General features: G+C 51.2%; 1 protein-coding gene across 3 annotated transcripts; it reads right to left on the bottom strand.

The window, feature by feature from the left end:
- Positions 1 to 84: 84 nt before the first annotated feature.
- On the bottom strand, positions 85 to 22,217 carry LOC119091806 (caveolin-3). Of its 3 annotated transcripts, none has more exons than XM_037214686.1 (5): positions 22,138 to 22,217; positions 5,383 to 5,566; positions 4,144 to 4,275; positions 1,091 to 1,333; positions 85 to 570 (listed from the first exon to the last, which is right to left on the bottom strand). In XM_037214686.1, exons 2-5 carry the CDS (start codon positions 5,557 to 5,559, stop codon positions 469 to 471), a joined length of 654 nt encoding a protein of 217 aa, XP_037070581.1. In that variant the 5' UTR covers positions 5,560 to 5,566; positions 22,138 to 22,217; the 3' UTR covers positions 85 to 468. The 3 variants fall into 3 exon arrangements, with proteins under 3 accessions (XP_037070581.1, XP_037070582.1, XP_037070583.1); XM_037214687.1 differs by having other exon boundaries at positions 22,068 to 22,154; XM_037214688.1 differs by lacking the exon at positions 22,138 to 22,217 and adding an exon at positions 18,179 to 18,250.
- Between the last annotated feature and the right edge of the window lie 1,129 nt (positions 22,218 to 23,346).

Here is a 23,346-nt window from a genome sequence, read left to right as displayed (position 1 = left end):
TACAGACATCCGTGTAGAAAGGTGCATGGATCCTTCATGTTAACTACCTCTTGCATGTGGGCTAACTATATACGACATTCATTACGCACAGCAATACTGTATTCAAGAAGCATGACATTTGTAATCCAAAACTTTCATGTACGTAGAAAATTATTTCTTGAGAGTTTTTAGTTTTTTCTGAAACGCAACCCTCTTGTCCGCTCAAAAAATCCGCCAATCTGCAAGCCCCAGCCCTGTCGTCAGATCGCGGCAGGTTCAGTGCATCCTCCCAACCCGCCCGGGCGCGCGCCAGGATACCGTCTGTGCGGGAGCTGGGCCGGCCGGGCTGCGTCCTGGTGCTGGGGTGCGGCCGGCGTGGTCCCACGGCTGCAGGCCGGCGTCAGGTCTCACAGTCCCGCCGCCTGGCGCCGGTCGGGCCGCCGTTTGGGCATGTGCCGCCACCCGACGAGTGGTGGCGTGGGCCCGGCTCTAGACGACGTGCTTCTGGTGCACGATGTTGATGTTGGAGAACACGCCGCCCATCGCCTTGTAAAGCGGTTCGATGGTTGTCTTGCAGCTGGCGTCGACGATCTGTGCCGGACCAGATACCGTGTCAGGCGTCAGCTGCCGCCAGCGCGGCGGCTTGCCGCTGGCGAACGGCTGCATTAGGCTGCATTAGGCTGGCCCGGCCAAGCAACCAGCTAACTGACACCAGGCCCAACAGGGGGGCTACGCAAGTCACCGACGCGCCAGTGGCCTAGTCACCGACGCACCAGTGGCCTAGTCACCGACGCACCAGTGGCCTAAGTTCGCGCCCAGAGCCTCTCCGGCTTTACTGCGGGGGCCGCCCCAGCCCGGGGCGTAGTTCCTCAAAGCGGGGAGCTGAGCAGGGAAGAATGGCTAGACCTAGCCCAAGCAGACGGCTAAAAACGGGGTTTTGTCCCAGCCTGGCTAATTGTTCTCTCACAGTGTGTGGGGGAGCTGAACCTCTCCCCCTCCCCTGCTGAATGGGAAGTTACGCCTCTGTCCCAGGTCATCCAACACAGCCGATCTGCCGCAGCCAGCGGCCGGCCACCGCGGCGCCCTTCGCCCCCTCCAGCGGCACACTCGCCTGGCGTGTGATGCTGAGCAGCAGCTTGATGATCCTGAGGGCGGGCGTGACGGCCCAGATGGAGACGAGCGAGATGAGCGCGAATGCGGCGCCCCAGGCGACGCTGAGCGGCAGCGCCACTACGGCGGCCAGAAGCCGGTATAGCCAGCGGTGCGTGCCGCGGAAGGTGAGCGCCGACAGACGCCACAGCGGGTCGAAGCCGTGCGTCGATGTCGGCTCGGCCAGCACGTGGCTGAAGTCGACCTGTGACCGCGGCCGGGTCGTCAGGTCAACCCGCGGGCTCAGTTGCGGCGGGTGTGACGGCAGGCGGTGGGCGGGGCGGGTCACAGCATGGAACGTTACGGGGTCACGGGCACGCGTGGGAGGCCAGATCACGACGTAGATGGGGTTCTTTTGATCACGTAGTTTTAAGCATGCGCACCGTACCGCCCTAGGCTTGTAAGTGATCTGCTTCGGCGTATTTTTTCGGACGCAATCACCCAGCCCAGCGCGTGGATATCATCCCGACGCTGCCACCGAGCAGTAAAGCACAATTCTGAGTCCAGAGAACTTCCGGCTCGGGAATGTGCCCGAACTCTGAGATCGATTCCAAAATAACTGGCCCTAGCGACAGCAGTCTGACCTTCTACACTCTGGGTAACATACTGGCCTACGTAAGGGGGGGGGGGGGGGATGCGGCACGGCAGGTTTACTTTGTCACAAGAAATCAACTTAACTTAAACCTTTCACCACCGCATGATTCCCTCTCAGATCACTTTGGCCCCACCAACTCTTTCAGCACGTCTGCCCGTGGCGCATAAAGCATGTTCTGCTTGCTAAGAAGGCGGAGGTATCCCATGTGCTGAATTCATGTCGCGCGGTACTTGTGAGCGAAAATTTTGAAGAAAAATAACTTTAAGCAAACGTCAGTTAATGCGATCAGGCCAGTTCACCATCAAAACATTCGGGAACGAAACGGCGTGTCGTCCCGTCATCTAATGTGTCACTGCGGCGGAGGGGCGCGCCATCCATTGGGAGGGCAGGCGCCTGCCGAGCCCCAGCCCCTCCCCCCTCCCCGCTGGCTGAGCAGGGTCATCGACCACTATGTGAAGATCACTGGTCCGGTAGGCTGCACAGCCGCCATTACACAGCTCAAAAGAGACGCGCGCTTTTTGCTTTTGCTTTTTGCTTTGTTCCGAGCAAACCATGCAAACAATATAATTAAGTGCGGCACGTGCGTTGTAGGGACCGAGCAAATTATGAACGACAACGGAAGGCCCAATTAAGCTCAGTACCAGACGGAAGGGCTGCAGCCCGCACCGATAATAACGAAACACCGTTTGCCGCCGTGGTAGGGGACCACAAAGACGGCTGGGCCCAACCCCGCCAAGACTGCTGCCGTGAAGGGGCGCTGAACGGCACAGACATAACTCCCCGGCCAGTAGGTCACTCACCGCATCCGTGGGAGACCACAGAGTGCGGGGCCGGGACGGGTAGGCAGGAGGGGACGCGTCACAGGCCGCGGACCGTTACACATAGGAAGTGAGCATACACAAACCGAGGCATTTCACTGCGGCAAATGTGGGGCTGGCGTCGCCGCCTTGGGCGCTGGCCGGCGCTGCATGCCTCCTTTGATCGCGAGCCGGGACCACATTTCGGGCCATGGAGCCAGATGGCGAGCGTCTTGAGTTTGATGTTTCTATGTCATCTTGTAATGTACGAATCTATAGGTATCTTGAGGGTCATTGTGATGGAATTTTAGCATTACACCTCTGCACCATGGACCGACTTGGTTTCTGAACGTTCAGCCCAGGCCCCGCCGCCAGCACTACTGGAACGTGATGTGGCGCATCTGGCTGGCTGACGCTGGAGTTGATATCTGTCGCTGTTGTACCCGGCTAGTAATCATTGAACAGTGTACCAGAGCTCGTGGGAACGATAACGCCCCGCTCGTCTCGTGCGTGTGAAGCAAATTTGCCGTTCAGACAGGTGCGGGTCCACCCATTTGCACAAATATTTATGTTCCCTCATGGAATGACGCCATGCCTTCATTTACGTTTTTGAAGGAAGCAATAACTATTTCTTGTGTGTGTGTGGCAGAAGTGTTACTGCGCAATGTGGTTATCTGGCATCGAGTAACTCTTGCGAACTCGTATAGTCGAATCGTCGTGTAACTCGTGTAGTAGGGTTACCTGCCGGGCACATCAGCGGCTGGGATCAACTCAGCACGTGTAACCTATCACGTGCTGATGGCAGGGGCGACGCAGCAGACGGAGGGAACAGAGGAAGCAGTTAGCCCCCCCCCCCCCTGCCGGCAGGCAGGGGCAAAGGTATGTAGTTGCTTCCTCAAAATGTTTGGGAGACCCTTTCCCAAAAACTATTATCATTGTAGCTACCCGTAGATTATCAAAATTCAGACCCAGGAGACCCCCAAAACTGAGGAACTGAACAGTGAGACCTTGGGCTCAGGCGACCCTTTTCTGGACCAAGAGGCCCATCTTCTGGCTCGTCTTCGAACTACGATGCTCCTGTTCCGGGTTGCGAGTCACCCTTCCTATTCAGGAGGTCCCATTTCTGGAACATTAGATTCTTTCATGCATCAGAGGGCCACGGTTCAGGATCAAGACGCCCTGTTCTGGGGTAACAAGGCCTCTTGGCTAGATTTGGAGGCCCCTTCGTAAATCGGAAGCATCCTATTCTGGATTAGGTGACCCCTGTGCATATCCGGAGGCCCTTTTCTGAAACAGGTGACCCTGTTGTGGGAGAGCCACGCAAGAGTTTCTACGTGATCTAGTAACTGAGCAAAATAGTAACTGAACTGAACTGTAACAGAACTGAAGTAGGTACTTGATCCCTGGACAGCGAAACTCCGTAAATGGACAATCAGAAGCCCTCCATTCTGGATTGTTTAATGATCGACATTTATTTACTTGGACATGCATGCATATAACAATTTCATGAGGGCACATGCCATCGGTGTCCCTTCCAGGCCCGGCTTGAGCGTTCAGAATCCCCGTCACTCTACTTAGCATCAGTTGTGCCGCCTAGCCGGGATCGACGGACTGTGCGCTCACATTGACGAAGTCGTTGATACCGGCCGAGTCTCTGTGGCTGAGATCCAGATCACGCGTCAGCTGCTGCAGCGTCGGAGGCTTCGACACCTTGCCGGACTTCTGCTTCTTGTCCTTCTTCGATGACTTGTCATCCTGAAACGTATGAGTAGGTCACGTCTGTGCCCTTTCTATATCAGCCAGCACGGTTCCAGACACGTGGAAACAATGTGTCATTCTGCAGTTGTGGAAGTAGTTTAAATTCTTTAAATCATGGAGGCTGATGTGTAGGTCAATATCATCCGCTTTAAAAAAAAACACTCTCTGATATGATCTAAGTGTTTTCAAAACAAATTGTGGGCGGCTAGGAAATTGACCAGGGGCTGAGGAGGTGTGTCTGCAGCCGGGCCTGCCGCTGCATAACAGTGCGTTTCGATTGCGCTGCGAGATGGTGCTCACATATGGTTTGCGGTCATATGACGTCAAAACGGGACCGGGCGTCGCTGGAGCTGGCCGTCTGTGCCCCGAACTAATCAAACCTTAGCGCCACCGGCCATGCGATCAGGCGGCGGCGTCGGCGGCCGGCCGCGGGGAGCGACTCTGAGGTCACTCGGGTCGACCAGCGGACCCCAGCTATGCTGGCCGTCCGCCGCATCGGCTTCGCGTGAGACACTGCACAGGACGTGCGCAATCTCCTCTCAGAAATACTACGTGTGCGTACGCATGTGCACACTACACACTAACACAACTGCATCCTTCACAACTTCACAGCTTCCAACACAACCCGACTGCCTGGAGCTCGGTGGGTACGCGTCATGCCCATTTTTTTATTTTTTGTCAGCGGGCCTCTGTGGTGAAGAGCACAAATTCGGGTCTAAGGGGAGGGGGAGGGGGTCAGAGGGCTCCCTTGGCTGCTTCCCAGATACCGCATGCCAGTTTGACCATGTAGCGTGGTCAGAACGCAATGTGATCAGAACGCTTGTACGCCATTGCTGGCAGGCTCCTTCTGCCGTCTTACTTCGCCGGGCCCTGAATTCAGATCCCGTCGTCGTGGCTGGGAGAACGGGTTACCGTACACAGACGACAGTAGACCGAAAGAAACGTCAGTGAACACTCGCCGGCACTCTGTGCCCGGACCTGTGCTGCCTCGGACACACATCTCAGCGGAGCCCGCGCCCTCTCCGGCAGCGGCGACCGGTCGCGGATCGGGAGACAGACAGAACCTGCATTGCGTCGCCAGGACCCGTCCGGCCTGGGCGATACCTGTTTCTCAGGCGAACTGTCGTCTTTCTCGTCGTGTGTGAGCTCGATGCACTCCTTCTCCGGGGTGTCGCCCTTGCCTTCAGCCACCGACTCAGCTTGCGCCTCCAGCAGTGGCAGGGACGACTCGTTCAGGTTCGTTTTGCTACCAGAGCGCGAGCTGGACTTGCTGTCCGACATGGTCTACCTGAAACCGGCACACGACATTATAGGCCGCGCCCAATCTGGTAACATCAGCGATGCGTGTAAGCAGCCACTTCTTGCTCAGTCGTGACAAGACCTCAGTTCATGGCATGGGCGTAACCACCAGCGCACCACCCACCAGGTGGAATGCGGACCCAAATAACATTTCGGTAGCCTTAACTGTATTTGAGTCGCGTCCATATAAAATGGCACCAAAACAGAAACGCGTACCCAGTAACGAACGCGTGGTCATGTCAAATATCATGGATGATGACTGTTAAAGCTTCAGGCCGTGGTTACTGGCCACACAACTGACAGCCACGTATGGAATGTAGTGTCTGCCGTCAACATGGGCAACATGGCAGTGACAGCACTAGGGTTGACAAAAGGCCCCCTGACACTGAAAGGCCTCCAAAAGTTGCCGGATACGGCCCATTTGTTAATGAAGGCATGCTCTTAGATATCATATATATATATACATATATATATATATATATATACATTTTTGCGTTTTATAGCTGGAATAGAGGCCAGACGATACCGCGAGGTCACTTCTGTCTCAAGTTTATCGCCATTAAACTGAAAAGTCTTGCGGATGATTGGGTGAAATAAATCGCAGGCGCTCTCCAATTTACAATGGTCCAGTGGTGTTCGTGGTCTCTGAACAATTTAGACGCCTGCATTATCTCAGGGGTCCTTCAAACGGTGCAAGAGAACCTCCCAATGATATTTCAGATCACGACCATACAAACCGCGATTCTTTATGTGACCTACGGCCAGTTCTTCGGGCCCTTATTACCTCAAACCGGGCCTTTGATCGTCGGTTCCGGTGGGCAGCATGGGCCTCCCTTCGGGTCTCATCGAGCACTTCCCTTGATCAGCTTAGGTTCCTTGCGAGTACAGAACGCTTTTTTTAAGCGCTGTGAGCCCCTGACAGATACAAGGTCCCGAACAGTGTAAATCAGTGGCTGCGGCTTTACAGCTGATGGGGCTGTGGGCCCCCAAGCCCATATCGAAACGCAGCCGACTGCGTGTCACTGGAGGTACCTGACCGACACATAGTCCCATATTGACTCAGGGGTCCCCCAGCGGCGCAAAGGGCCCTCTGACTGTTATTTCAAATCCGGGCCCAAATTATATTTCAGTATCTTAAACTTCATTTGAGTTGTGTCCATAAAGAACGCCATCACAACAGAAATGCGCCCCCATTAACGAAGACGTGGTTCAATACCCCCCCCCCCCCCCCACCCCACACACACACACACACTTCATGGATGGGGGGGATTGGAGTGTTTTGAACTTGCATCTCGCCATGCACTCCCTACGCTAAATGTCTGTGTTCTTCTTCCAATAGGCTGCGCAGTTCCAGACCTTCCACGTTTCCCAGCTCACCCATGCCAGCCTTCTTTGGACGGTTCGCTTGGCTTTCTTATCAGAGATCAGCATCATCACGAAAGCGGCGTGTTTGCAAAGCCTATCTCCGTGGGGCCGAGGTAGGCGGGCCAAACATCGGCCGGTCTCGTCGCTCCGGCGGTTCACACACATGGCGGCTCAGAATGCGAGGCTCGGCCGCCGTCGCCCCCGGCTCTTCCCGTGCGTTCAGTCCGCCCGCCGCCCGCCGTTCAATCAGACCCATTGTTCCGTTTAAACCAGCCCCTGCTCTAGGCGTCAGCCAGTGAGCTCCATCATTAAAATGGAGAGGTTGAGAAAATGCGACCTTTTTGTGAGGTCCGTAATGATACGTGGCACCCATCCCCTGTAAAAACAGTGGCACGCCGTAACATGGCCCGTGCGCTCCTCGCGTGGTGTCAGATGGAGCGCCCCTGCCATGAATGGTGAGCTGTGGCCTTGTCTCTGCACCACTGGTGCGCCTGGACGCAACACAGGAAACTCTACGGCCGCGGACATAGTCAGAAGCTGTGGACATGGGCGAGGTGGGGTTGAAGCACCGGCCAAATGTTTTGGCCGATTCATCGCCCGCGCGTCCTGGCCTGAGCGTGACACCGCCTCCGATTGTCAGTTATTGAATGCACACACGACAGCCTACCAGAAAGCCAACCGGTTCAGATCAATCATATTCATAAACAGTGCGCATGTAAATATGACTTTTAGGATGAGATGGTTTGCGTGAGCGAGATTGTATTTGTTGAGCTTGCCCTTCCACTTCTCTCATCGTTGACTATGTGAGTCTCTGCTGACGCCTTGGTCTTCTGGCCGGGACGACCTCTGATGGACACAGCCCACGTCTCCCCCCCCCCCCCCAGCTGTCTAGCTTTGCACCGTTTTTCTGGGCATCTTTATTCGCTACCGCAAGGAGGAGGGGGCATCCGCTCTGTCCCTCCCCAGCCACCTGGGGCTGAACTGAGTGCATCTGTCGCCCAGCGCCGCCGCCGTCTGCATGGACCGCACGGCACCCTCCGAACGTCCCAGCGGACCGTCTGTGTGGATCGCACAACACCCACTGGACGCCCCAGCGGACCAGTCTCTGGCCAGTGCCAGCTGTGATCCCGCCCTTCACCTGCAGCGCGCTGCACACCCTCACGTTCGCCGGTCGGCGAGATGCAGTTGTGTCCTTCAGCCCAGTGCCGAATGTCATGCAACGCTAGCTACGATACGCCAGCGGTAAGGGGCAGAGGGACGTATCTGGTGTGTGTTGCTGCTCGCGTTTTTCACCACTGTCGCACATGTCGATGTCGCCATGTCGCCGACACCCCATCACCACACATGCCGCAATACGTTCTCTCAGTCGTGTTTACGTGACAGATGGACACACGTGGTCAGATCAGACCCTGACCGGCAGTCTTGTGATGGACTCGATCCAGGCGCAGAATCGAATATATAATCACACAAGCTTTCTGTGAATAAAATTTGGTTAGAGCCCATAGCCTTTGAAGTGATTCTTCTCATTTCATCAAAAGACATTTGAATAGGCTCTTGTGTTTGAGTCATATAAGTAACCTTTCAGTTAACCTGAGTCAGGGACAGGTCACAAGCTCTGCTCAAGATTTGTAGAATGGCGGGGTCAATGTCTGATGAACATAAATGACAGGATGAATGATAGCCCTTCATGTAATCGGTGGAAATATGGTTGGACCTGATAACACACCGCATAGCCTATAGCATGACAGCGAAGGCTTACCAGAACATATCGGAAGTGCGTGAAGCATTAGCTACACGGGATTCGACAAAGATTTCCCATTCAGTTACTATAGACGCTCAAAAACTTGCTTGCTCACTGGGCATGACCAGTTTGTGAAATTCTGAGATGTTGCCCAATATAGATTATTCAAATCACACCGATTTTAACAATGATCGAAACCGCATTTTTCTGGATTCAGACTCAAGTTAAGAAGCAGTCAAGCGATTTGCCTAAATAACAACTGACTTGGATCACTTTTGGCAAAGTAAGTTTTATTTGGATGGGGTTCCGTTTAAAATACTGTCCACTTGATGATCATGAGTTCTCATTGTAAGCATGTGTTATTACGGATTTACGACGCACTCAGCTGCTGAGGCTATACGGCGTCGACAGCCTCTTGCCCAGGCAGGAATGGCGGGCAGGAATCGAACCCCGTGCCTCTGGGTTCACAGACGCGCAGCTTAACCGCTATACTGGCCTCTCGCCCAGGCAGGAATGGCGGGCAGGAATCGAACCCCGTGTCTCTGGGTTCACAGACGCGCAGCTTAACCGCTATACTGACCTCTTGCCCAGGCAGGAATGGCGGGCAGGAATCGAACCCCGTGCCTCTGGGTTCACAGACGCGCAGCTTTACCGCTATACTACTGGTTTCCTGCTAATTTTAACCATTTGCGAGTATACTGGAGGTCGGTTCTTTATAACCTAAGAACTCAGAATGTCCAAAACCCGGGAACTAAAGGTTCGTCTTGTTCATTAAGATTCATGAGGAGTTTAGGGAAAAAGTCTGTTTACCAGTCCTTAGTCAGCGCTGTCTGCTCTTTGTGGTTCACCACAGGGGCATCTGGACCGTCGGGACCCGGTCATCCCCCGTTGGCTTCCCCTTCTATCACAGGCACATCAGGGATGCAGGGCCCGGGCGACCCTCGTCAGCGTTTCCGCAGTACGGCATGACACCAGGCGCGTCGGGACCCGGGGCGTCGCTGGTCAGCGTCCCGGCCGCCGATCCTGGCCACTCCCTCACACCGGACCACACACGGGGCCGGAGGGCGCCGTGCGGTCCGGCTCCATCGCCAGGCCGCCGGCTGGGCGTCGTCGTCAGGCGGCGGTAAGTATAGCTGAGCGGCCGGCCAGGTCTCGGCCAAGCCCCACTTGCGGCCCGCTCAGTCGCAGTGCTCCGCAGTTAAATGCCGGGCAGGATGAGCGTCGTACCGTCGACGCGCCAATCGCGTTCGCACCATCGCGCCGTGTGGCTCCATATTAGTCCGTAGTTGGGCGTGTGTGTTGGTGCCCGGCGACGGATTGTGGGGCACAGACACGGGCAGCGGGGGGAGAATGGCTATTTACAGACCGTTGGTGGCATGTTTGTTATGGTGTGCGTTGGTGGGGGGGGGGGGGGGGGGGGGGGAGGAGGGGAGGAGGAAGTAAAGGGGTCGCGGCTGCCAAAGTAGCGGCTGTCTGCGCCATCATTTCTCACAGTCGCTGGTAGCACATGGTGAGCTTTGTTTGTGTCAGTGGCACTCAGGTGTCAACGCAGCAACTTTAGAGGCTACGACGCCCAAAACTCATGCTCTCACATTTCTAGCAGTGAAAGGGTGATAAACGGATACAATGGTGCAGGAACACAGTCGCTATCCTCCCCGTAGACTAGCGTTTATCCGCGGATAACAAGACTTTTGCCCTGCGCCGAGCCGAGCCACACTAACAAAGGCCCCACTGTCAGATGCTAGGTCTGAAACCCTATCGCCGCATCGTCGCCGGAGCCCATGCGTCGGCCCTGCGAGCCGACGCGGCGGAATGCCGGCGGGCAGATGTTGGGGCTGGCGTTCTCCGGACAGTCGGCCTGCTTTGTTTACCGGCGCCGTCGCCCCGGCGCGCGAGAAAAGACTTCGGGTTGGGCTGGCGACGTCCTGTGATAGCGCGTGTAACGGACTGTTACGGCAACTGCCAGCGCCGAGTCAGCGCAGCTGCTGCGGGGCGTCTGCGCGCGCGCACGAACCCCAACCCCGCCCCATGGGAACCAGCCGACGGAGCACAGAGGACGGGCCGCAACCGCCGCTCGCATTCCTCAGTGTCCCCTCGCGGCGTCTTTACAGGGAGCTAATATCGGTTTTGAACTAGGGTGGGAGTGAAAAATTTCATCGCAAAAAGACCGTTCGGGAGTGAAAAAATCCATTCACAAAAGACGGAACTTATGAGGTCGTGACGGATGCTTCAGCAAACAAAGACATCTATTTCAAGCTGGCATCGACGTAATATCAGAAACCTGACAAAACTATTTCGTTTTTCATCTAACATCTTAGGCCATTAAAGTGAAACAGAATACATTAACACGCGCTCGGGTGGGGGGGGGGGGCAAATTGACCTCCCCCGAGGGCTTTTCCCGAAAGGTTTTTGAACGGCATGGCGTGCCCGCGCCACATTTTGCATAGCTGTAGAAAATTGCATAGCGGATCGTTTGACATAAAATTTTAGATGTACCTTGTAAGGTCGCTGACCTATGACAGGTCAAAGTTAGCCCATAGTTTCAGCGAAGGCAATTTCTGGGGAATCGTTAAATCTGATACAACAACGGAGTGTTTGACGAAGACTTAAGAAGAATTTTCAATTGGCTTCTTAGCGATCAGAACAGGCCATTGACCTAAGACGACCCGGGTCGAACATTTTGTTTTAGGAACATACTACCTAGCGTAATCTTTGTCGCTTATTCAAATGCAAAACCCAGAGCAGTCTTGTATCATTTTGGTCACCATGGCCTTCAAAGGGTCAAACAAGGTCAATGACCTCAAATGGGCTTGTGACCTTTTGCTTAGAGACAGTTGCCTAGGTTCTGGGGGCGCCTTGGAGACCAACCTGGAGTTTGACCTTGTTTGACCTTATTCGACCAGGTCATGATCTAGGAAGCTGAAGCGTTAACCTAAGTGCGCTCGCGTATAGGTCAAGACACCCTGTAAATTTGGTGTATCTAGCTTTCGTAGTTCCCGAAACCTCAGAGGGGGTCAAATCGTCCCCCCCCCCCCCACCTGAGCGAAGGGTATCTAGCCGGCCAACCGGGCGTGTGTTAAAGCATAGTAATTTCACGACAGCATTATGAGCATAATAAAGTATTAACACCAGTAATTTGCTGCTGCGCTTTTCATTTCCCTTCCACACCACTTTTAAAACAAAACAAAGCCTCACTGGACTCCTACACATCAGCCCATCACCAAGTCAGACACAATAGACATACTTCTGGCTTCTGTTAAGGTGGGGTCTGGGAAACGAACATTTTGTCACTGTTTCTCACAAAATACCAAGGCTTATTTCCATGAAAGTAGCCTATGCCTAGCCTAAAGAGGCCTTACATCGTCTCATCCTGTATAACCAATTTGTATCACAGCAGCAATTGTGAGTTACTGATTCTTGCACAATTCCTATTGCCACTTGCCATGCAATTGACCAACTTAATCTAACTTAGAGTAGCCCATATGATGAACATCATCTCAACTCACCTATCCGTTGACAGCAGCACTTGTGATAAAAACATGATATTTAAAGCTAGTTTTTGGCTGGTTTCAACTTGCATTTTTATTCAGTTCATTTGCACATGCTTGTTGACATCGGACAAAGTTGACAACATGCAAATCGAAACACTTTAAATCACCTTGAACAGCTTATTTTGATTGCTATGGTTAGCTTACGCCAAGGGCAATAATGGGCATGCTACACAAAACAATCTCTTCTCCAAAAATAACAGAACTTTTAGATGACCATGCCAGTATTGCTGCTTGCCTTTTCAGCTGCAGCAAATGCATCCATTTGGGCTTCTTTATTCATATTTAATGACAAAGTTTGAGATGTTGGCTTCACATTTTAAATGGGATGGTCTGACTATTTGTTACATACCAATATTTAACTCATGTTATAATTGCTAAGCAGCTTAGAGTATCCCTGTGTTAAACATATAGTGCACATATACAGTACAGTCATTTGCCGGTCAGCAAATCATGACAACTATAGCAAACATCTGGTTAAAGCAGCCATGCGGGACCACTTAAATAAATTTGGGGCAAAGAACAAAGAATATGGAACAAAATAAGCCCATTGCATGCCTTGTGGCATCATAATTTGTCTTATGGCAAAACTTGATGCATTAAAACAGAAAATGGCTAGCTCTGATTACCAATCATGTGTTGAAAGCAGGTAAGATAAGCAATTACTTGGTCCACAGGAGACCTGCCGGCTTCTTCCCGCTCCCCCCAAAACAAGAATTCAATGTCTTTTGCATGGTCTGCTGGCAGACAGAGTCATCCGACTCACCCCCCAAATATAAATATCAATCATGCTCACCAACGTTCGAGACTAAAATCCGAAACAAGTAAGAGGTGCGCATGATAAACATCTCCAGAGGACAGAATTTGGCCATCAAACACTTCTGTATTAGCTGCGTCAGGTCTGTCCCAAGGCTCTATGTGGCAGCATATTGTAATGCTGTCACACAGAGGCAGTATTCGGCAAGGCTATTCTAAGCCTTGCCAGGTAGCCTGGTAAGTCACTCGAAAAGCTTGGATTTATCCTCATTGAGCACCGCCATGAACCAAGAAAACAGTTAACCAAAGGTTTATGAGGACAAAAATGGCGTTAAAAATAAGTTCAATGCTTCAAATTGTCTCTTTCATTCCCTGTGAATTGTTCACGCTTGGGTGTATATCAAACATGTTTGGGCGGCTGGCGAATTAATCCATTTTGTGTGTGAAATACGTACAAGCTTGCAATTGAAGCATCTTGCAGAGGAATTGGTCAACATTTTAAGCAGCAGGTGGCACCTCTAAGGACAATCGAAAAGGAAGTAAGAATAAAGCGATATCACACTGGTTTGATATAAAGAAAAAGATAAGTAGCTAGATAAACCGAAAGACTGGCACTTTTCTCGCAAAATTCTGTAATCAGCTGATTTGGCTTAAAATATGCTAAGATAAGTGCTCGAATGGTGATATTCATCTCATCATTTTAATTTAAAGGACATTTCTTGAACTTTTCACTCACGCATTTCGGGAGCGATGCAATTTAGTGGTCAAGTTTCCTTGGGAAAAAAGAAGTACGTAGAGTAAAATTCTCTACCAGGCCTTGCTGGTGATTGCTCCAGGCTCTGCTTTCGTGGTGTGGTGGTGATACCGAAAAATAGGGGATGCGTGAAAACCTTGCATTTGGCGCAAAGCTGCAGATTGTGATGCGTTTTGTAAACAAACCAAACTTAATGCGTGCAAGCGGCTGGGGTCGCTGGGGTTCTTGGGCTTGGAGGTACCTAGCGCCCTTGCTCTGTGCATACATAGACATGATACAGATGTAGGTGAGGCACGACATAGCCATAGATGTCCAGGTTCTGCGGAGCCTCGTTTATGCTTGGTGGTTTCAAGTGAGCTCGGTTTTGGATGACATCTGAAAACCTAAGAAAGGGAAATAGGGGTTTGGCATGTGCGATTAGACAATGTCAGGCAGGAGTGAAAGATTCACATAAAATATGAGGAAAAGGAGTGAAAAATTCCTTCTCACAGAGTATTGCTTTACACCCAAAGTCGGCAATTCTAGGACACTGCGTCTTTAACCGCTCAGGATCGGCATGGCAGGCCGGGCCGACGGCCAGTGGTCCCACAGCCCAGTCTGCCGGCCTCTGTCCAAGGACTGAGACGGGAGGCACAGCGTCGGCCTGTGTCGGGGGACTGTGATGGGAGGCACAGCGTCGACCTGTGTCGGGGACTGTGATGGGAGGCACACCGTCGGCCTGTGTCGGAGGACTGGGACGGGAGGCACACCGTCGACCTGAGTCGGAGGACTGGGACGGGAGGCACAGCGTCGGCCTGTGTCGGAGGACTGGGACGGGAGGCACAGTGTCGGCCTGTGTCGGAGGACTGGGACGGGAAGCACACTGTCGGCCTGTGTCGGGGAACTGTGATGGGAGGCACAGTGTCGGCCTGTGTCGGGGGACTGTGATGGGAGGCACACCGTCGGCCTGTGCCGGAGGACTGGGATGGGAGGCACAGTGTCGGCGGAGGACTGTGATGGGAGGCACAGTATCGGCCTGTGTCGGGGGACTGTGATGGGAGGCACAGTGTCGGCCTGTGTCGGGGACTGTGATGGGAGGCATAGCGTCGGCCTGTGTCGGAGGACTGGGACGGGAGGCACAGCGTTGGCCTGTGTCGGAGGACTGTGACGGCAGGCACAATGTCGGCCTGTGTCGGGAGACTGTGATGAGAGCCGGCTGTGTCGGCATCTGAGCCCGGTCAGAGGACTGTGACGGTTGCCGGCCGTGTCGGCCTCTGAACCCGGTCAGAGGACTGCGACGAGAGCCGATTGTCGATCAGGAATGCGTACAAAGTGAAACGGAAGATGGGCAGTAATGGTACGACACGACATAATTAACAAGGCTGTATGCATGAAAACCATTTATTGAAGAAATAGGTATAAAACGACTTGTAAACCCAGCACGATGGCCAGAACACGCCTACTTTAGGTATACCAACATTTTTTTTTTCAGCGGACGTTATACTCAATTGTGATGGACTGACTGAAGCCGGCTTCAGAAGAAGGCGCTTAGAATAGTTAAAGCTGCTTACTTTTGACACTGACAAGGCAAGGGTTGAAGTTGACGTCAGGACATCGTGTGTCATTTTTACGCTATCCATTGTGAACAAGAAACCCGTACCAAATATGCCGGCTGCTTATATGAATGTGCTGCGTTCAACCAAGTTATCACATGCGTCACATTTTGTGACATGCGTCAAGGATAGGATGCTTTTCTGACTCGGTCCAATCGTAGTATGGCGCTTCATTCACTCACTGATGTTTTACGGTCGGTTGCACCACATAAGGATAAAAAGGTACGTGGTGTTTTGAACCAAAATGCTGCAGTAAGGCGGAATTTGGTAACTTTAGCACCCCGAATCGACCAAGCCCAGCCGGTCATGTATTTGATGAGCTTATATTCTTAGAACCACTGATCGTAACGCCATTAAGGCTTGGATAACAAGTAGCACAATTATCGAACATTTGCACGGCAACCTTTTAAATGCTCAAACCTATCGTCAAAATGTTAAAACAGTGCCTCTTCCCAAAATCTGTTCCACTTTCTTTGCGACATCTGGTCTCCATTCCCGAACTAAATATGAGATGATATGCCTGATTTCGCCTGAAAACGACGAGGGCTTGAAACAATTTCCTGTGGGCTACTAAAATATTGTTAGTGCATCGAGCACATGATTCTTAAGCACACGGATGGTACGTTTTAATCAAATGCAAGGTGATCGCGTGACCGGGTATGACTGGGTAAGACACGTTTGGCGCCGCGGGACGAGCAGGGCGATAAAAGATCCGATTGTCATTACCATGAAATTAACAACAAACAAGCACATAGAATTCGTCGCCTTTGGGACACATGCTGATAGGACTTACAACGCATCAAAATGTCATCTTTTCTTGAGTTCAACAGATGGAGGAGGAATGACGTTTAATGTGCCCACACAAACATATGGATGATGTTGATGGAACATTGTGTGACTTTCGGCCTGCCATGGCCTGAGTGTTTTCATCGACGAGGGGAATTAAATTGGAACAGACAAGGTTTTGGACGACTGCGACTGTAATATTTGGCGTTTTGTTTTGTTTTGTTTTGGGTGATTATTAATTGCTAAACTGGACCACATGACTTTACGCCCGTGCAGTTTCTGTGTGACCACCTGTCTCGGTGGCTTCGGCACCAGTGTGTGTTTTGTTTGCGGTCGGCCCAGGCAGAGTGTAGAAAATATACAAGGAAATGGACAGGCGGGAGTGAAATTGATCAAAATTAAAGCAAGTGACGAAAAAGCAGAGGCCAGTTAGTCATCAGTGTTGTCAAAATAGCCGCATTATTTAAAATAGCCGCTTTCCAAGCAAAATTTAGCAGCTATTTTGTATGGTTCCCAACGTTAAATAACAGGATTTGCCCCTATTTCCGTGCAGTTCAGATTCCATAGCAAACAAGATCTGTAGCTGTAAAAAATGCAAGCATGAAAATGACTTTTAGCTGCTTGCTTGTATACCGCTGTTGCGCGTGAGGGTCGGACACTGTTGAGTTTGCTTGGTGGTCTGCGGACGGTTCGCCTACGCCGGGCAGCTTGTTTCACGTCTCTACCGGCCCTAACTGACAAGACCGGATGTAAATGCTTCAAAATTACAGAAAACGGTAATGTTCAGACATTTTAGACATTTGTTCAATCAGCCCCATAATCCATTTTTCAAGACAACCCCATTCTTGAAATTTATAAAGTTAACAGCAGACACCGCGATTACCAGACACCGTCGCAAAGCGCCTTTTGAAAATATTGTAAGGTCGGCATGAATACGTTTAAAGAACAGGTGCCTGATGTTGTAAGGCAGCACTTAAATTTACTTTCGAACATATCTCTCACCCGGAAGTTAACCATGCAACGCAGCATGTAGTCACTTATTAATATTTTGGGACGCTTAAGCATAAGACAAACGTACTATTAAGAGTGTTTAAAGGAAATCAGTTTGGTGTTAGGTACTTCATGAAATTCGAACAAGTTACCCAAAGGACAACACTGTATAACACAATTTGCAGACACATTGAGGAGAATTTCACAAGAAACATACCACTGAGGAATTAGCCACTAGAAAGCGATGACATCATTCCTTCCAAATAGCCAAAACGTGCAAGTTCAATATTCTTTCTTGATTGACGGTACTTTTGACGCCCTTCAGAGAAAGGGGTTTCTGAAATACCACGCTCCAAAAGTTCCACTACGTTCTAAGCCTCATTTCTCACATACATGTGTTCTCTGACCGTCATTCACGTACGCCCGCGCGGGTGCGCGTGTCAAAACCAGTAAAAACAGATGCAAATGAGGGCATGGGGTCTGGCCACGCGGAATTATGGTCCACAAAGTGACGCGCTTAAAAAAAGTGCCGGAATCGAACTGTTTCTGCAGTGCTGTCAAGCACAACTGCACACTCGTGAGGAGCACTCGGCCTGAGTGCACCATCGCATCTTTAAATGTCACGCGTCCCGACGGAGGAACGAGTGCCGCAGCATGTTGCCCCAGACCCCGACAGCCACTCCCGCTCGATGGTGAAGCTGTTGGTGTTAAGGAGTATCTCGCAGCCGCGGTCAGCGTGCGGTTCGCCCGCCCGTCTGGGACCGCGGGCGTGGGCACGTGCGGCGCGTCGCTGAGGGCGGCGTGCAGTTCGTCAGCCCATCTGGGACCGCGGGCGTGAGCGCCTGCGGTGCGCCGCCGAGGACAGCGCACGTCCGGCGCCGCGGGCGCGGCCCGGCCGACGGCAGCACGTCCCCAGTCATTAGCGACGCGCCGGGGACGGAAGCGCCGGCGACGCCGATTCAAATGGCGCAGGACCGGCGGCGCCGGCGGCGCGCTCGGCCGGATGGGCGGTCGTTTACCGCCGCCGACAGTTACAGCCCTGTCCTCGAGCGGGGACAGGCACGCCCACCTTGCTGTTTCACCCCGCGTCGCAGGGTACGGCACGCTGGCCGTCTCCACGCGCCTCCCCTGATAGCCGGGAGTGTGTGTGAACCGGCCGTCAAAAATTTCGCTGGTCGGTTACAGCGCGATGAAGTCGTACCAAAGCCACTGTAAAGGCGGAAACAGTTTAATTTAAAATCTCGTTAAATAGCTGAATGGCCCTACATCATATCATGTTTATCCCCCCACACGCATACAACGTTGCCATGGAACAGGAATATGTCCCTCCGTAATATCGAGCACTCACACAGGCGATATGATGTCGATGCAAGATTAACCAACAATCGATCCGATACAAGATAGTCGATACGATACAAGAATTTAGCCGGAGATCGACACTTAACGTCGCGACAAGAGCAAAGTGAGACGAGGGTTGCAGATGTACCCGTGATTGACTGGCAGGCGCATGTTTGAGCCTGGCTTTGTTGTGCACTGGCACATGGCGCGCCTGCTCGCCCCATATCGATCGGCCATACGTGCACACTCTCGTAGCACGGCGCCTCCCTCAACCGTGCGGATCGGCAGGGCCGGCGACAGAAAATCAATACGTCACACAATGCCAAGGTTTCTGCACGATCACAAACACCGCGGAAGGACCCCTGAGTGATGCATGCGTTATTGAGATCTCAGAAACTGTGCCCGATACGCTGTGCTGCCTTTCGGCCATGGCCTGTTTTAAGCTACACAGCTAGTGTCGATTCAGGATAGCCAGCCCCGTCTTTAAGTTTTCTACCAAAATATGTCAGCATCGGAAAAAACTCAAGTTGAGTACTTTCTTCCTATTTCTTTTGAGTGTCTTTAAGGACCGCAGTCCTTACAGACGTGCCAAAACCGACAGATCCACGGTTTGCGCTCGAATACAGTCGTCATTTTTTCGTAAAGCATTGCAGGTCGATGTAGTAGCGGCGTCATGGAAAACAACGGTCTCACTACGCACGCGCAACAAACGCAGTTCGATGAGCTTAGTACGTATTACGTTTTGACAATAGATCGTCATCAGATCACCTGCGTCGTGAGCAGACGGTGTGTGGACAAATGCACTGCATGTTCAAAGCCACGTAAGTAGGTTAAGTGCATCTGCGAGGAGCATTATGCATATAGATAAGTCAGCAGTAGTAGCCTTACTCCTCATAGAAAAACCAAGAGAGTAGAGGCATAGAAGAATTAATATTTCGGCAACATACCTTCATTGAAATAAATATCAATAGTAAATTCACAATTTCCTGCCGATCCTACTCGATTTTCCAGGCTTTTTATATAACAATCCACGGTTTTTACAGGTCACCAACATTCAGGAGATTGAACAAGAAGCAACTGCCAACCATTGCTGCGATGCAGCATATTTCTAACTAAGAATAAAAATGCGCGAAAAATACGTGTACGTGCAAACGATTTCAAGTGAACAGGCATCACAGATCACAATTCGTTCAAACATGCAAATGATTTCAAGTAAACAGACATCACACATAACGCAACAATTGTACATGCAAAACGACTTCAATGAAGCGGGCATCGTGCATCACGCGTCAGACATCCCTCATACAGGTAAGCGTTTTTAAGCTAGCACGCATTACACATAAAGGCACTGATCACATTCGCATGATCGCCATGATGAGTCCTGTACGTTAAGATATGGTCGCCGACATTTTATAAGAATAGATTCTCTTATTTTTTTGTCAAATGGTCTTATGTTCCGAAGATGACTTTGAGCTCTAAAAAGGGTAAAGGGTCCATACCTCCCTGGCTTTCAACACCAGAGTGGTTTGCCAAAAAATGGTCACCAAAGGGATATTCCCTGTTCTGTTTTTAGCATCTCGCAGGTGTTTATTATATCTTAAACGAATAGAGCGCATGGACTCCGACATAAACTATGCTCCTCCAATGTTCTTCACACAGCTCACACTTAATTTCGTAAACTACGTCTTTTTTTGCGTGTGAACGTATCATCCAGGAAGGTATGGACCTTATACTTCTTTTGGAGCTTCAAGTCACCGACAGAGCACAGGACCATCCAGACAGGAAAATAAGTGCATCCATTCTTATAAAATGTCGGCGACCAGACCTTAACATAGGGGGCTCATCATGGCCGATTATGCATAGGTGGTAAGTGCCTTGATGTGTGATGCGTGCTAACTTAAAATCGTTTACATGTATGAGTGATGCCTGACGCGTGATGTACGACGCCTGCTTAGTTGAAATCGCTTGCATGTTTGAATGCAGCGTGGTGCGTTGTGATCATGCCTGTTCACTTAAATTTATTTGCATGTGCACGTATTTTTCACGTATTCCATTTCTTAGTAAGATGTTCACTGCACCATAGTAATGGCTGGCAGTTGCTCCTCGTTTAATCCTCTGAATATTGGTGACCTGCAAAAACTGTGGATCGTCGTTGAAAACCCGAAAAATCGAGAGGGATCAACAGGCAATTTTGAATTTGATGCTCATACTCATTTCGATAAAAACATATCGCCTCAATATCAACTCACCTACCTCCCCATTCACCAGGTTTTTCTCCGAGAAATCAGTCTGTTTCTACTGTCTTATCTACATGATCAAAGTTGTTACATTGACAGCTATCAGCCATCACTATACCAGGATGTACTGGTGAAGCGACGTCAGGCAAACAATGGTCACACTGTCAACAATGTCTGCCGTGAAGACGTGTAGATTGTCTTCACTATTATCTGAGTTTTCATGTCAGCAATTTCCACTCGTGACCATAGGCACAGTCTAGAACGTTGAGCATTGACAACGTAACCATTGTTTGTTTTACGACGTCATTTAACAAGCACCTTCTGGCACATTAAAGGTCGATAACTGTCGGCAGAAAAATCTGAACTCGTCATGCCAGAAAACCGTGACTTCACAGACATTCTTGCTTGAATTATGCACAGATGTCCACGTACTTTCAGACATCGGACGCAGGTAGAACCGAAGTATAAGCGAACGCAGCCGGTCGACTGCGGTAACTCACATATAATAAATCCTAGCGAAGTAATGGACTGCCCTCTCATGAGCTTAGTAGGCAGAGGCTCACTGACGCATAGATTTCGTACGCAAATTTCCAGGCTTGGTCATGATCATGATCATCATGCAGTGTTTTGGAAAACGTAGCTTGATAAAAATGTTTGTGAGAAAATGAACTCAAAACGTCAACTTCTTTAAGAACCGCGCTAGCTGTTACTGGAAGCTAGGTGGCGGTACGATGTGTTATTGGATAAATATGCACCCCACAAAAGTGTGAATGACCGGGTTTGGCCAAGCAGCTGAGGCCTCGTTCTCTCTGATAGCTCGCGTTAAAACAAGGCCAGCCTGCAGCATCGCTCACAGACACATCATTTCTTTCAAATGCAAGGGCCACCTTCAGAATCATTGTTTAACAACGTCCTTTTAAGACTAGTGTACGACGGACTTAGTTATGTCCCGCCCCTGATCAAGGCTTCATTATCAAGCATTGCAGTTTCTCGACTTATGCCAGGGTTTCTGGACGACTGGAACGGTCTGCAGGTGTGCGCCAGCACTATTCATCAAACGACCCGTTTGCGACGCATCGGACGTGACCTTCCTCATTGAATGGAATGTTTCTGTTCATACAACGTCATACGGTTAGTACTCAAATTTTGACATCGGCTAAGGATGCTTCAAACCCTTGGTTCGCCTCCACCATCAGGAAACGTCTGCAGTACACGTCTTCCGGTGGCCGGAGTAGCAGGATTGCTCGCTCGTGATGCATGCATGGAGCCGCCGTAGGAACGGCACATCTGGCTGCCCGGGCAGCACTGACCGAATGTTATGCGGATTCATTCTCGTACTTCTGAAGACTGTTTGTCGAACGTGCAAGGCAGAGCATCACTTACATGCGCTGCGGTGTGACACAGGGGTGCGGCGCCGGACACCGCGCCCCGCTCGGGACCGCGGGGATCTGACCTGCCAGTGGGGCGGAGAGTACGCTGCTGCGGGCCGGACTTGCGGAGAGCGTGTGCGTAGCGCCGCGCCCGGTCCCTCGGCGCCCCCTGGCGGCGCGGCCGCCACCATCCCGCCAGGCCCGACACCGGCAGCTCGGCACTGCCCGGATGACGTCAGTGTCTCGCGGCTGGCCCCGGCACGCCGCTTCCACTCGCGAGCGGTTATCAGCGTGTACATATCGCTGTGCTCATTAAACAACGTGTCTAGCGCATCGTGGCTGACGAGCCAGAGCTGGTGATTATTTTAAATGGTCGCTTGTCTTCTCTTCTCCGCTTCAGCCAGCCTACGCAAATGAGCGTGTACTGATTTCGTGACCATTTCTCCTTTTCGAATGGCAGGAGCTTGCCATGATTTCACACACGTGCACAGCCATGAGTGGGTTTACTGCAAACGTCTTCCGTGTGCAGACCACGTCAGACCTGAATCGATTTATAGAGCACCGCACTTTTGTGTATATCAAGTCTGATTTACGACATAACTTTTGTGGATTGGTGTTGTGCGCCTTTTCAACCGTTATTCAACGTCGACGCGCGCCTGGACAGATCTGTCGAGTTAGGTTAGGCTAGGTTATGTTCCGCGATCAGCAGCCCTTTAACACATTCCGTATATGTTGCACCTGGCTGTGACCAACCCAGGCAACGTAATTTTGACGCAGTGCCCAAATGTATGGTCTGTGAACAGTGCTGGAATCGGGCTCCGACTTAATATGACGTCTTTAACAGCAATACCGCATGCGCTCCGTCTCCTGTGTAGATCACATAATGATGTAGTTAATTGATGTGTGCTTCAAGTCACGATCTTGACAAAACGTCTCCTTCGTGTATATCACAGCGCGAGTGCACCTGTACAAACAATCTCTGCTTAAATCCAATCGCGGGTGGAATTTCATGGTATGGCGTGAAGACCTTGCTGTGAATATCACGTCATGAGGTTATCTGCACATGACAGCTTGTCGTCTTGAATACATTTCCGAGTAGAATTAAACGGATGGCGCTTTTGTGTATAACTCGTGATAAGTGCATATCTGCTAGTCAGCTTAAATCCTTTCCGATGTAGCTGTACACAAAATGGCACTTTTGTCCAAATCCCCCTAAACATGACTCGATTTACTTATGGGGCCGCGCCTGTGGAGACCTGCTCACGACTGGACTTACACAACATTACGCCGAT

This window comes from Pollicipes pollicipes, unplaced genomic scaffold, assembly GCF_011947565.3.
Source record: "Pollicipes pollicipes isolate AB1234 unplaced genomic scaffold, Ppol_2.1 Scaffold_3447;HRSCAF=4054_pilon_pilon_pilon, whole genome shotgun sequence".
NCBI classification, from domain to species: Eukaryota; Metazoa; Arthropoda; class Thecostraca; order Pollicipedomorpha; family Pollicipedidae; genus Pollicipes; species Pollicipes pollicipes.
This window is presented reverse-complemented; position numbering and strand designations above follow the sequence as displayed.